Source organism: Erythrolamprus reginae, chromosome 5 (genome assembly GCF_031021105.1).
Source record: "Erythrolamprus reginae isolate rEryReg1 chromosome 5, rEryReg1.hap1, whole genome shotgun sequence".
Classification (NCBI taxonomy): domain Eukaryota; kingdom Metazoa; phylum Chordata; class Lepidosauria; order Squamata; family Dipsadidae; genus Erythrolamprus; species Erythrolamprus reginae.
In genome coordinates, this window is record NC_091954.1 from 11,556,808 (window position 1) to 11,571,836 (window position 15,029).

The 15,029-nt window shown below is 40.6% G+C and overlaps 1 protein-coding gene across 3 annotated transcripts in view; it reads right to left on the bottom strand.

The window, feature by feature from the left end:
• Nucleotides 1–15,029, bottom strand: part of CCSER2 (coiled-coil serine rich protein 2) — a 91,142-nt gene that overhangs the window by 63,929 nt on the left and 12,184 nt on the right. For all 3 annotated transcript variants that reach the window (XM_070752057.1, XM_070752059.1, XM_070752058.1), the window contains exons 2-3: nucleotides 10,969–12,374; nucleotides 7,284–7,489 (exon numbers count right to left, since the gene is read on the bottom strand). In XM_070752057.1, the coding sequence (XP_070608158.1) occupies nucleotides 7,284–7,489; nucleotides 10,969–12,331 (1,569 nt within the window). In that variant the 5' untranslated portion in view covers nucleotides 12,332–12,374. The remainder of the gene's footprint in view (nucleotides 1–7,283; nucleotides 7,490–10,968; nucleotides 12,375–15,029) is intronic.

Consider the following 15,029-nt stretch of genomic DNA (forward strand, 5'->3'; position numbering starts at 1 on the left):
CCGCAGACTCGGGGCGGCTCACAGCAATAATAATACACTGTAAACAAATCTAATATTTAAGTTAATTTTAAAAAACCACAATTTAGAAACCAATCATACATACTAGCATACCATACATAAATTTTATAAGCCTAGGGGGAGGGAAAATGTCAATTCCCCCATGCCTGACGACAGAGGTGGGTTTTAAGGAGCTTACGAAAGGCTAGGAGGGTGGGAGCAACTCTGATATCTGGGGGGAGTTGGTTCCAAAGGGTTGGGGCCGCCACAGAGAAGGCTCTTCCCCTCGGTCCCGCCAAACGACATTGTTTAGTTGACGGCACCCGGAGAAGGCCAACCGGTCGCTGGGACCTAACCGGTCGCTGGGATTCGTGCGGCAGAAGGCAGTCCCGGAGATATTCTGGTCCGGTGCCATGAAGGACTTTATAGGTCATAACCAACACATTGAATTGTGACCGGAAATTGATCGTTTCTTTAACAAACAAACAAAACCACAACCAAAACCTCCAAACAACCATCTCAAGCCTTGCTCTAGGCCTTACATCTGATGGATAATTAAGATATGCAACAGGATTTAATCCTACGGTATTCAAATGTTTGTGTATGCTTTTAAAATTAAGTTGAAAAAAAGGTGGGGTCCATATTTTATAAGGTAGAACTCATAATTAAATCTGGGGTTTGTATTCAAGTTTTTATTGAGCAGCCTGAGAGTGAATAAATACTAAATAATAATAATAATAATAATTGAAGGCTTTTGACTCATAGAAACATAGAAGACTGACGGCAGAAAAAGACCTCATGGTCCATCTAGTCTGCCCTTATACTATTTCCTGTATTTTATCTTACAATGGATATATGTTTATCCCAGGCATGTTTAAATTCGGTTACTGTGGATTTACCAACCACGTCTGCTGGAAGTTTGTTCCAAGGATCTACTACTCTTTCAGTAAAATAATATTTTCTCATGTTGCTTTTGATCTTTCCCCCAACTAACTTCAGATTGTGTCCCCTTGTTCTTGTGTCCACTTTCCTATTAAAAACACTTCCCTCCTGGACCCTATTTAACCCTTTAACATATTTAAATGTTTCGATCATGTCCCCCCTTTTCCTTCTGTCCTCCAGACTATACAGATTGAGTTCATGAAGTCTTTCCTGATACGTTTTACGCTTAAGACCTTCCACCATTCTTGTGGCCCGTCTTTGGACCCGTTCAATTTTGTCAATATCTTTTTGTAGGTGAGGTCTCCAGAACTGAACACAGTACTCCAAATGTGGTCTCACCAGCGCTCTATATAAGGGGATCACAATCTCCCTCTTCCTGCTTGTTATACCTCTAGCTATGCAGCCAAGCATCCTACTTGCTTTTCCTACCGCCCGACCACACTGCTCACCCATTTTGAGACTGTCAGAAATCACTACCCCTAAATCCTTCTCAGTTTAACTACTACTGTATTTTTCAGCAACAGGCTGTCTCACAAAGTTAGGTCTATAGAAATGCCTTGTACTGAGATTATTACTACTGTCAGATAGATGGATGGATTTCGGCTTTCTGCAATTGGGATTCCCATGATCTGGCAATAAAACGGGGATTAAAAAGTAAGAGAAGCCATGTTTCTTACTACCTGACCTGTCTCCCTGGCTGCTTGTAATGATGATGTAAGGACAAGGACATTCATTTTTTCAGGTATACGCCCTTACATCATCACTCAGGCAACAATTAATTGAATAACAAGCCAAAGCTCTCTTTGTTCTGAGCCGCCCAGAGTCCTTTGGGAGTTGGGTGGCATCTAAATTAAAGCAATAAATAAATAACAATAAATAATAAATAAAATAAGGAAGATTATGCCAACTCCCCTTGCTCCTTTATAATTACACGTTGTTGCCCTCTGTTTCTGCTCCCTTGGGGTCCTCCTCGATCCACAGCTCACATTAGAGAAACATCTTTCAGCTGTGGCAAGGGGGGCGTTCGCCCAGGTTCGCCTGATGCACCAGTTGCAGCTCTATTTGGACCGGGAGTCCCTGCTCACAGTCACTCATGCCCTCATCACCTCGAGGCTCGACTACTGTAATGCTCTCTACATGGGGCTACCTTTGAAAAGTGTTCGGAAACTTCAAATCGTGCAGAATGTAGCTGCGAGAGCAATCATGGGCTTCCCTAAATATGCCCATGTCACACCAACACTCCGCAGTCTGCATTGGTTGCCGATCAGTTTCCGGTCACAATTCAAAGTGTTGGTTATGACCTATAAAGCCCTTCATGGCATCAGACCAGATTATCTCTGGGACCGCCTTCTGCCGCACGAATCCCAGCAACCGGTTAGGTCCCACAGAGTTGGCCTTCTCCAGGTCCCGTCAATTAAACAATGTGGGGAAGAGCTTTCTCTGTGGTGACTCCGAACCTCTGGAACCAGCTCCCCCCGGAGATTAGGATTGCCCCCACCCTCTTGCCTTTCGGAAACTCCTTAAAACCCACCTCTGCCGTCAGGCCTGTGAGAATTGAAACATCTCCCCCTTGCCCATGTAATTTCTGTGTATGATTCGACTGTGTGCTTGTTTTTTTATATACAGTATTGGGGTTTCTTTTGGATTTTTTAACTGAAAACTATAATTTAGATTGCTAAATATTAGATTTGTTACTATGTATTGTTTACCATTGTTGTGAGCTGCCCCGAGTCTACGGAAAGGGGCGGCATATAAATCCAATAAATCTAATCTAATCTAATCTTACAAATTTTGCCACATCAAAATTAACCCCCTTCCCTTATTCTTTTAACACACAAAGCACTAATAGAAACATAGAAGACTGACGGCAGAAAAAGACCTCATGGTCCATCTAGTCTGCCCTTATACTATTTCCTGTATTTTATTTTATAATGGATATATGTTTATCCCAGGCATGTTTAAATTCAGTTACTGTAGATTATGTTCACTTTCCTATTAAAAACACTTCCCTCCTGAACCTTATTTAATCCTTTAACATATTTAAATGTTTCGATCATGTCCCCCCTTTTCCTTCTGTCCTCCAGACTCTACAGATTAAGTTCATTAAGTCTTCCCTGATACGTTTTATGCTTAAGACCTTCCACCATTCTTGTAGCCTGTCTTTGGACCCATTCAATTTTGTCAATATCTTTTTGTAGGTGAGATCTCCAGAACTGAACACAGTATTCCAAATGTGGTCTCACCAGCGCTCTATACAGCGGGATGACAATCTCCCTCTTACTGCTTGTTATACCTCTAGCTATGCAGCCAAGCATCCTACTTGCTTTTCCTACCGCCCAACCACACTGCTCACCCATTTTGAGACTGTCAGAAATCACTGCCCCTAAATCCTTCTCTTCTGAAGTTTTTGCTAACACAGAACTGCCAATGCAATTCCTTTTCCCCAAGTGCATTATTTTACATTTGGAAACATTAAACTGCAGTTTCCAGTGCTTTGACAATTTATCTAGTAAAGCTAAATCATTTACTAGATAAATGGTCAAAGCAATGGAAACTGCAGTTTAATATCTTCAGGGGAATTACTACAGCGTTGAATGCCTCTTTATATAAATTTGCACTGAAAGAATATTTTAAAATGTGTATTCTTTATCTGCATTGTAGATTGAAAAGTAAAATTAAACAGAGAACACTCTACTTTTTCAGGCAGAGGCTAAAGTATTTATTTCATGCCCACAGTATGTTTCTACGTTTTAATATCATGAACACACAGGGCCACTTTGAATGAATCAAATGTAAAGTGTGACAAAGTAGAATACACTGGCAAATACGGATAATGACATTTTCATTTTCTTAGAAGACACAGCAGTTAAGACATCTTAAAACAATGCCGTCTGGCGGGACCCAGGGGAAGAGCCTTTTCTGTGGCGGCCCCGGCCCTCTGGAATCAGCTCCTCCCCCCGGAGATTAGGACTGCCCCCACCCTCCTTGCCTTTCGAAAACTTTTGAAAATTCATCTATGTCGCCAGGCACGGAGGAATTGATACTATATCCTTAGCTGCCTTTGACTTTATTGATGGTGTGTTTGGGCTGTATGACTGTTTTAATAGGGGATTTTTAAAGACTGTTTTAACATTGGATTTGTATATGATGTTTTATTGTTGTGAGCCACTCCAAGTCCTAAGAGAGGGGGCGGCATACAAATCTAATATATTATTATTATTATTATTATTATTATTATTATTATTATTATTATTATTATCTGCTTAATTACAAAAACGTATATATTTCTCAATATATGTGTGCATCTCTGCTATTTATGTGAAAATAGTATTCATATTACTGTGGATTAACAACATATACTTCTCAAAAAAAAGGGGGAACACTCAAATAACACATCCTAGATCTGGATGAATGAAATATTCTCATTGAATACTTTGTTCTGTACAAAGTTGAATGTGTACAACAGCATGTGAAATTGATTGTCAATCAGTGTTGCTTCCTAAGTGGACAGTTTGATTTCACAGAACTTTGATTTACTGGAGTTATATTGTGTTGTTTAAGTATTCCCTTTATTTTTTTTTGAGCAGTGTAGATTGCTTTCTAGCTGGAACAAAACGGCAGGAATGGGTTTTTTTGGATCTACTGTCAGAATTCTACAAATGAGGCCATTTTAATCTGGGTATAATTTAGACAGATAGACAAGTGGAAACAGAATTTTATAAAACTTGGCAAAAGGTTTATCGTTGGTGGAATAAAAGGAATGTTTAAAGATGATGAAGTATAGAGTTTAATAGTTAAATTTATTAGATATAGAATAGATTATATAAAGATATTTTACAGTTTAATAATAATAATAATAATTTATTAGATTTGTATGCTTTTCTGCATTGATCTAAATTATAATTAATTACTTTCTGTACTAAGATGACTTCAATACTCAGCTGAACAATTGTAGCTCCTTTTTATGTTTTGTCTATTTTATGTTTGTCTGTCTTGTTATGTCTTTTTATTTTGAAAATAATTTTAAAAAAATTTTTTTTAAAAAAAGAAAGAGTCATGCAAAGTATGCTAAATTCTAGGCAACTTGATATTTGGCACAAGCTGCAGCACAGGTGAACCATACAGTTAACTTCATTTGTTTCAGGAACAAATGAATAAATACAGTTGTGGAATATTGGTACTTACCTTTCGTAAGCTCCTTAAAACCCACCTCTGTCGTCAGGCATGGGGGAATTGACATGTTCCTTCCCCCTAGGCTTATAAAATTTGTGTATGGTATGCTAGTGTGTATGATTGGTTTTTAACTTGTGGTGTTCTTAAAATTAATTTAATATTGGATTTGTCTTATATTGCTGTTGCTGTGAGCCGCCCCGAGTCTGCGGAGAGGGGCGGCATACAAATCTGATTAAACTAAACTAAACTAAACTAAACTACTGTTGCCAAGTTAATTACATAATCAGAAAGAGGAAATATGACATCAGTCTGACATGCAATGTTTACACGGGTTATTGCACACTGCGGTGCTGCCCTCTAGCCTCTATTTACAACATTTCTAAAGAACTGCTTAAAACAGAAGTCTTCAAACTTGGCAATTTTAAGACTTGTGGACATCAACTCCCAGAATTCTCCAGCCAGTATAGCTGGCTAGAGAATTCTGGGAGTTGAAGTCCACAAGTCTTAAACTTGCCAAGTTTGGGGACCCCTGGCTTAAAATGTTCAAGATCATACAGTCTCAACTGAATATAAATTTGAGAAGGAGAGGTAAAGTTGTGCCAAAAAACCTAGACTTTTTCAAACAGCTTAACACACCATGTTTTCAAATACAGGACAGGGTTTACATCAGGGGGTCCAGGGAGAAAGCATTTTGAAATTCCCTGATACAGTATTTCCCTGTAACTTGCGATGGTAGATGACGTCATACCAAACGGCTAAGCTGTGAAGAAATATTGGAAGCAAATTGTCACCGTTATGTTCATTTTTTGCCAGGCAGCGCAATCCGGTTTTTTTACAATGTTTTTTTCCCTTGACTTTTAAACATTTTAATAGTTTTTTAAAATTTATTTATTAAAATAAATAAACAAACAAACAAACAAACAAACAAACAAACAAATATAGTATCAGCATTCTTTATCAAATGAAGTATTAAAGTTTTCAAATTTTCTACATTTTCCACAAGGTATCAGTCCAAAAGTTTCTGCTTAACAGCAAGCTTTCACAAACTTTTTAGTGCACCCTCAATTTCCATAGGCCACTGGTCAAAGACGAAAATATACAACCCTGAATATCCTGGATACCTTGGATAGCTGCAGCCTGCACATCATCCTAAACCACTGTCATTCAAAAAAGACTGACCACTCTTGGTTTTTCAAAAAATTATTAATTAAAAAATACTTTGCGGGGGTTTTTTTTTCTACGCTAGGGATTTTCCCACCCGTGACATCATACATCATTGCCAAATTATTGTTAATAAATAATTATGTTAATAAATATCAGGATCATTAAGTATCTTCTACTGGTGAGTACCAGTAATAATGGTGAGTAATAATCTAAAGGTTGTTAAGGTAATGGGAAATTGTAATTTAGGGGTTTAAAGTGTTAGGGGATGTCCTGCGATACTGTTCATAGCCAAAAATAGTGTATTTACTTCTGCATCGCGGAAATTTGACTTTCGTGGGTGGTCTTGGAACCCTCCCCTGTGAAAGTCAAGGGAACACTGTATATCGGCCCAGGCCCTCTGGAACCAACGCCCCCCAGAGATTAGAATTGCCCCCACCCTCCTTGCCTTTTGTAAGCTTCTTAAAACCCACCTCTGCCATCAGGCAGGGGGAACTGAGATATCTCCCCTTGCCTATGCAGTTTTATGTATGGTATGTTTTATGTATGATTTTTAAACAATGGGGTTTTTTAGACTTTTAATGTTAGATTTATTATTATAGACTTTTAATATTATATTTGTCATTGTATGCTGTTTTTATTACTGTTGTGAGCCGCCCCGAGTCTACGGAGAGGGGCGGCATACAAATCTAATAAATAATAATCATAATAATGATGATGATGATGATGATGATGATGATGATGATGATGATAATAATGATGATGATGATGATGATGATGATGAAAGAAAACACTTATTACTGTTGTTAGCCGCCCCGAGTCTACAGAGAGGGGAGGCATACAAATCCAATAAATAAATAAATAAATAAATAAATAAATAAATAAAATAAATATCAATGTGTATGTATAAGTGTATCAGTCTGTGTCTGTCTCTCTCTCTCTTTCTGTGTGTGTGTGTACACAGAGAATACATACAACGCTGTTCATATATAAAAACAAAGAATACATACGATACTGTTCATTTCTGAAGAATCGTAACTGCCGCACGGATGGACACTCCCGATGGGCTCCAACCCTTCTTCATCCCACATATAGGTCCCATCTGAACTGTCGGAGGGGGAAAGCTCAAAAGAGGAGCCGGCTCTGTAATCCATTTCCGAAGAAATTTCATTGTTCCCCGTGGGAAGTTTGGCGGTTTCACTCTTGTCATCTATTTCTTGAATTTAAAACAAAACAAAAAAAACCAAAAACCTAAATAAAACACAGTATGCAGATTCTCATTTTTAATTTTTTTTTTAAATTTTCTTTATTGAAGAAAGAACACTACTACAATATACACTGCTCAAAAATATAAAGGGAACACTTAAACAACACAATATACAGTGGTACCTCGACATACGAGTTTAATTCGTTCCAGACCCGAGCTCGTAAGTCGATCAACTCGGATCTCGAACGAATGCCTTTAGACTTTGCTTTTCGCGCCGAGATAACCAGAAGCAAGGAGATTCTTGCGCCACCTAGTGGCAGCTCGGCTCCTATCCCGAATTTGAGCTCGGGTGTCGAATAGAAATTTCGCGGCTCGTAACTTGGAATACTCGCATGTGGAGCAGCTCGTGTCTAGAGGTACTACTGTAACTCCAAGTAAATCAAACTTCTGTGAAATCAAACTGTCCACTTAGGAAGCAACACTGATGGGCAATCAATTCCGCATGCTGTTGTGCACATTCAACTTTATACAGAACAAATTATTCAATGAGAATATTTCATTCATTCAGATCTAGGGTGTGTTATTTGAGTGTTCCCTTCATTTTTTTGAGCAGCATATATGTGTCCACATGTACAAATCACAAGAGAGAAATTTGAGCATGAGTAATGTAAAAACAAACACAAATATATAATTTTCGCACTAAACCTCTATCGTAATAAGTAGTTAATGTCTTAATTGAATAAAAAGGACACGCAATAAAGTCCAGTTCTATTTCAAGAAAATTCAGACTGAGAATCTCCATAGACATTAAGCACATCTTAAATTGACAAAATTAGCTTTTAGGTATTCAAGTTGCACGATTGAATCAAATATAATCTGAATTTTAACATACACTACTATTAACTGCATTGGCTACCGATCAGTTTCCGGGCACAATTCAAAGTGTTTTTTATGACCTATAAAGCCCTTCATGGCACAGGACCAGATTATCTCCGAGACCGCCTTCTGCCGCATGAATCCCAGTGACCGGTAAGGTCCCACAGAGTTGGCCTCCTTAGGGTCCCGTCAACCAAACAATGTTGGCTGGCGGGACCTAGGGGAAGAGCCTTCTCTGTGGGAGCCCCGACCCTCTGGAATCAGCTCCCCCCAGAGATTCGTACTGCCCCCACCCTCCTTGCCTTCTGAAAGAGCTTAAAAACTCATCTTTGCTGCCAGGCTTGGGACTTTTAGATCTTCCCCTGACCATTGAATGCTTAAGTATGATTTTTGAATGATTGGCCGATACGTTTTTCTTTGAATTGTTTTTAAATGTAGCATTAATTGGATTTATATTATCGTTCTGTTTTTTTATATATGCTGTGAGTCACCCTGAGTCCTCGGAACGAGATGGCATACAAATCCAATTAAATAAGTAAGTAAGTAAGTAAGTAAGTAAGTAAGTAAGTAAGTAAGTAAGTAAGCAAGCAAGCAAGCAAGCAAGCAAGCAAATAAATAATTGAAAAGCTCTATCTATCTATCTATCTATCTATCTATCTATCTATCTATCTATCTATCTATCTATCTATCTATCTATCTATCTAACCAGCTATCTATCTATCTAACCAGCTATCTATCTATCTACCTTTCTTTCTATCTATCTATCCTACCTACCTTTCTATCTATCTATCTACCAATCTACCTTTCTATCTATCTATCTATCCTACCTACCTACCTACATACCTACATACCTACCTTTCTATCTATCTATCTATCTATCTATCTATCTAAGCAACTCACTGTTAGATTTGCTCTGCAGTTTTCTGCATGTTCTTTACTGTAGTTATGTATTGTAGCTAAAATGTGTATAAGCTCGATATCTTTGTTTGCTGATTATGACAAAGACAACTGGTAAGAAATACATTGTACTTGGTAACATTTGGATTGTTATTCTGACTTCTTATGTGCATGACTTTAGACTGTTTATCTCAATATGTTACTTCTCAAAGGAAACTTTAATTCAAGTTAGTATATCTGTGTGTGGCTGAGTAGTTATTCACAACTAATCTCAATCTAAATGCTTCTGTGTAGGATCACTCCGCTCTTACATTAGCAATGGAAATTGTAACCCCCAATCGAAGGGTTGGGGAAGACGACTGGGGCTGGGGACCATAAGCGGAGGATCGACTTCCCTCCCTCTGTCTCTTTTCTTTCCTTAGCAAGAAAAAAAATCTACAGTGGAATGGTTATTTGAGAAGTGGCAACAATTAGAAGTGGTAACAAAAACAGAGAGTTATTGTTAACGGCGAGTATTCTGAGCAGAGTCAGGTTACAAGCGGTGTGCCACAAGGGTCTGTTCTGGGTCCTATTTTTTTTTAATATGTTTGTGAGTGACATAGGGGAAGGTTTGCCTATTTGCCGATGACTCTAAAGTGTGCAATAGGGTTGATATTCCTGGAGGCGTCTGTAATATGGTAAATGATTTAGCTTCACTAGATAAATGGTCAAAGCAATGGAAACTGTAGTTTAATGTTTCCAAATGTAAAATAATGCACTTGGGGAAAAGGAATCCTCAATCTGAGTATTGTATCGGCAGTTCTGTGTTAGCAAATACTTCAGAAGAAAAGGATTTAGGGGTAGTGATTTCTGACAGTCTCAAAATGGGTGAACAGTGCAGTCAGGCGGTAAGGAAAGCAAGTAGGATGCTTGGCTGCATAGCTAGAGGTATAACAAGCAGGAAGAGGGAGATTATGATCCCGCTACATAGAATGCTGGTGAGACCACATTTGGAATACTGTGTTCAGTTCTGGAGACCTCACCTACAAAAAGATATTGACAAAATTGAACGGGTCCAAAGACGGGCTACAAGAATGGTGGAAGGTCTTAAGCATAAAACGTATCAGGAAAGACTTAATGAACTCAATCTGTATAGTCTGGAGGACAGAAGGAAAAGGGGGGACATGATCGAAACATTTAAATATATTAAAGGGTTAAACAAGGTCCAGGAGGGAAGTGTTTTTAATAGGAAAGTGAACACAAGGACAAGGGGACACAATCTGAAGTTAGTTGGGGGAAAGATCAAAGGCAACATGAGAAAATATTATTTTACTGAAAGAGTAGTAGATCCTTGGAACAAACTTCCAGCAGACATGGTTGGTAAATCCACAGTAACTGAATTGAAACATGCCTGGGATAAACATAGATCCATCCTAAGATATAATACAGGAAATAGTATAAGGGCAGACTAGATGGATCATGAGGTCTTTTTCTGCCGTCAGTCTTCTATGTTTCTATGTTTCTAAACAGTGGAATGGTTATTTGAGAAGTGGTAACAATACCGTATGGGTTCCATCACCTTCTAAACAAGAGGTCTTCAAACTTGGCAACTTTAAGACATGTGGACTTCAACTCCTAGAACTCTGTAAGTTGAAATCTACAAGTCTTAAAAGATGCCAAGTTTGGGGAACCCTGTTATAAACCGTGAACTGAAAAGCAACACCTTGCATATTTACCTGACACATGGACATGCAGCCACTCCTCATTGTTGTAGTTCAACTTCTCATTTTCCTGAAAAGATAGCAGCTGACCAGGTGGTAATCCATTTCTATCCTCCAGCTTTTCCGCCGGCCCTTTCTCTTCTTGAATCAGCACGGTTCGGCTGGGGTCTTCTAAATCTATAAAATCATCGCTAAAATCTTCGCTGAGGTCATTTTTCTCCGAAGAGGACAAGGAAGATATTGAAATCTCATCCACGTCGGCATCCGTGCACATTTTATAGCTGCTCTCTACAAAATCGTTGCTCTGGGTTTCTACTGCATCGGCATCTCTTTTAACCTCCACGGAAACCAAATCTTCCATGAAGCTACTAGTGGCGTCTTTCCCGGCGTTGCCATCCACGGGGATCTTTTTACCGAAAGGGTGGCTCGCGGGCTTCAGCAACGAAGGGCGGCCTGATCTGAACCTCAGAGGTGACGCATCCCCCGAACCGTTTAAGAGGGGCTGTTTTTTGACGTGGGAGGCAGGCAATTCGTACCTCGAAGGTTCGTTCCCGTTGGGCACGTCCAACTGGCGCGCACTTCTCGACAGGAGGCTTGACCGCTGCGGTGGCCTAAGACCTAGGGGTGGATTCTGGAAGGGCCTGGTCAGATCCACCGCTCTGTTGAACGAGTGAGATCGGGTAAGAGACGTGGGAGATAAAAGAGAGCTTTGAAGGGAATGGGAGAAGCTTTGCGAGCGGACCATTTTTTCACAAGCGGGGGGAACGTGGTCCGTGGATCGCGCCAGGCTCTCCCCCGAGCTACTCCGCATGACAAAGTGGTTGCCCCTAATCCTGTGCAAGCCGAGCATCGACTGGCTCCCGGAAATCCCATTCATCTGGGGCTTCGATGCGTTCAATCCAGAGTAGGAAGTCCTGCTTAACAAGGAACTTTTGCAGTACTTAGAACTGTACACCCCAGATAAAGATTTCTGCTTGAATTCTTCCGCAGGCAATGCAAACGCGTTGTCTTGCTTCGCTGTTTTGGAAAACGCGGTCTTTGAACTGTTCCTAAGCTCTTCCTGATTGGCTGATCCTTTGGACTGAGGACACCTCTCTGATCCGGTCACTCGTTCACTGGGATCCTGCCCGGAGTTATATTCATTACCCGTCCGATCTCCCAGAGGGTATTTGCTAGACTTTCTCCAGTTGAAAGCAAAGGAAGACAGGCGAGTGGTGCCATTGTGCTTGCTGGAATTTTTGTCAATGAGCCTTGTATTCCCTGAATGGTGTGGAGCCGTCCCGTTCGGAGCAGGCGATAAGGTACTTCCAGCAGGTTTTGTGCCATATTTTGGTAACCTGGAAACCAAAGGCGCCCTGGTATGTGCCTTTTCTTCCATGTGCTATATTCCTTCCATGCGATATAGCCTTCCAACATTTACTCTGAAGGGGCAAAAAAACAGGGAGATATTAATGTTAAGGTCGTGCAACTGAACAGAAATACAGTGATACCTCGTCTTACCAACGCCTCGTCATACAAACTTTTCGAGATACAAACCTGGGGTTTAAGATTTTTTTGCCTCTTCTTACAAACTATTTTCACCTTACAAACCCACCACCGCCGCTGGGATGCCCCGCCTCCGGACTTCGGTTGCCAGCGAAGCACACGTTTTTGCGCTGCTGGGATTCTCCTGAGGCTCCCCTCCATGGGAAACCCCACCTCCGGACTTCCATGTTTTTGTGATGCTGCAGGGAAATCCCAGCAGGGGAATCCCAGCAGCGCAAAAATGGGTGCTTCGCTGGCAACAGAAGTCTGGAGGTGGGGTTTCCCATAAAGGGGAGCCTAAGGGGAATCCCAACAGCGCAAAAACGGGCACTTCGGCTGGCAAAAGGGGTGAATTTTGGGCTTGCACGCATTAATCACTTTTCCATTGATTCCTATGGGAAACATTGTTTTGTCTTACAAACTTTTCACCTTAAGAACCTCGTCCCGGAACCAATTAAGTTTGTAAGACAAGGTATCACTGTACATGGTATGTTATATAGCCGTGATAGCAAACCTATGGCACGCGTGCCATAGATCAGTGTTTTTCCACCAATGTGCCGCGGCACACTAGTGTGCCGTGAGACATGGTCAGGTGTGCCGCGAAGCTCAGAGAGAGAAAGAAAGCAAGAGAAAGAGAAAGAAAGAGAAAGAAAGCAAGAGAGAGAAAGAGCGAGCGAGAGAGAAAGAGAACAAGAGAGAAAGAAAGCAAGAGAGAAAGAGAACAAGAGAAAGAAAGAGAGAGAGAGAGCAAGAGAGAAAGAAAGCAAGAGAGAGAGAGAAAGAGAGGGAGGGAAGGAGAGAGAGAGAGAACGACTTAGAGGGAGGTAGGGAGAAAGAGAGAAAGAGCAAAAAAGAGAGGAAGGAAGGAAGAGAAAGAAAGAGGGATGGAGAGAAAGAGGAAGGGAGAGAAAGAGGGAGAGAGAAATATAGCGAAAGGGAGGAAGAGAGAATTTTTTGTCCAAACTTTTTTTAGCGCCCCCCCTGCCCCGCTCAATGTGCCCCATGGTTTCGTAAATGTAAAAAATGTGCCGCGGCTCAAAAAAGGTTGAAAATCACTGCCATAGATGACACAGAGAGCCCTTTCTATGGGCACATGAGCCGTCATCCCAGCTTAACTCCAAGCACGTGTGTGCCTCTCACTGGCCAGCTGGTTTTAGGATCTCTGTTGTACGTGCATAGGGGCGGGGTAGATGCGGAAGACGCAGGCGCATGTGAGTGAGGCACATGCAGAGGGGTTGTGTGCGCATGCGCAGAGTAGGGGCGCACGCAGGGTGTGCATGTGCAAGGGGGGAGTGGGGCCAAAGCAGGGAGAGCCATACATGCATTGCATCAACTAAAAAGGTTAGCCATCACAGCTATGTTGGCCTTCTCCGGGTCCCGTCGGTCAGACAATGTCGTCTGGCAGGGCCCAGGGGAAGAGCCTTCTCTGTGGCGGCCCCGGCCCTCTGGAATCATCTCCCTCCAGAGATTCACGCTGCCCTCACCCTCCTCGCCTTCCGCAAGAGCCTCAAGACTCATTTCCGTCGCCAGGCATGGGGCAATTAGATCAAGCCCCCTTCCCCTATTTATGACATGTAATATGTGGTTGTGAATGAGCTGGCTGACTGATTTTAATATATACGGGATTTCAATAGTAATTTTAATTAATTAGATTTGTTGTCACGCTTTTTTTGTATTCTGTGAGCTGCCCTGACCCTGAGTCTTCGGAGAAGGGCGGCATACAAATATTATTATTATTATTATTATTATTATTATTATTATTATTATTATTATTATTATTATTGCTGTTGCTATTATTAATAATAATAATTATTATTAATTATTAAGATAAATTATTAATAATAATACAGAATAAAACTGAAGCTTAAACAAGTGAAATATCTTCTCATTAGGTAGGATGTATCTACATGGGGGGAAAAGAGACCGGCTAAATCAGTGTTTCCCAACCTTGGCAACTTGAAGATATCTGGACTTCAACTGCCAGAATTCCCCAGCCAGCATTGTTGGCTGGGGAATTCTGGGAGTTGAAGTCCAAATATCTTCAAGCTGCCAAGGTTGGGAAACACTGGGCTAAATAATAACAAGATACAGTATCCCGATAATGCTCTTTGAGGAGGATATTTATTAGACTTTCTCCTGTTTAAAAAAAGACAGAAGACAATGTGCAGTCAGTTCCATTGTGCTCACATAAAGGTTTGACAGCCATCTGTATTTTTCTCTGCAAAATTAGGAAGGGATTGGGAATAAAGAAGAATTTAGGATCTATCTATCTATCTATCTATCTATCTATCTATCTATCTATCTATCAGATTTGGATGCCGCCCCTCTCTGTAGACTCGGGACGGCGAACAACAATAATGAAACAACATATAACAAATCTAATATTTAAAATAATTAAAATTACTCTTAATGACTCAAGGTCTTAGGTCTACTCACCTAAGGAGCCTATTCAAATTAGGTGAGAATTGAAAACCTGCTTGGAGGACATACATCAGGGGCCTACAACCATGGTAACTTTAAGTATTTGTGGACTTAAGTATTTGTGGACTTCA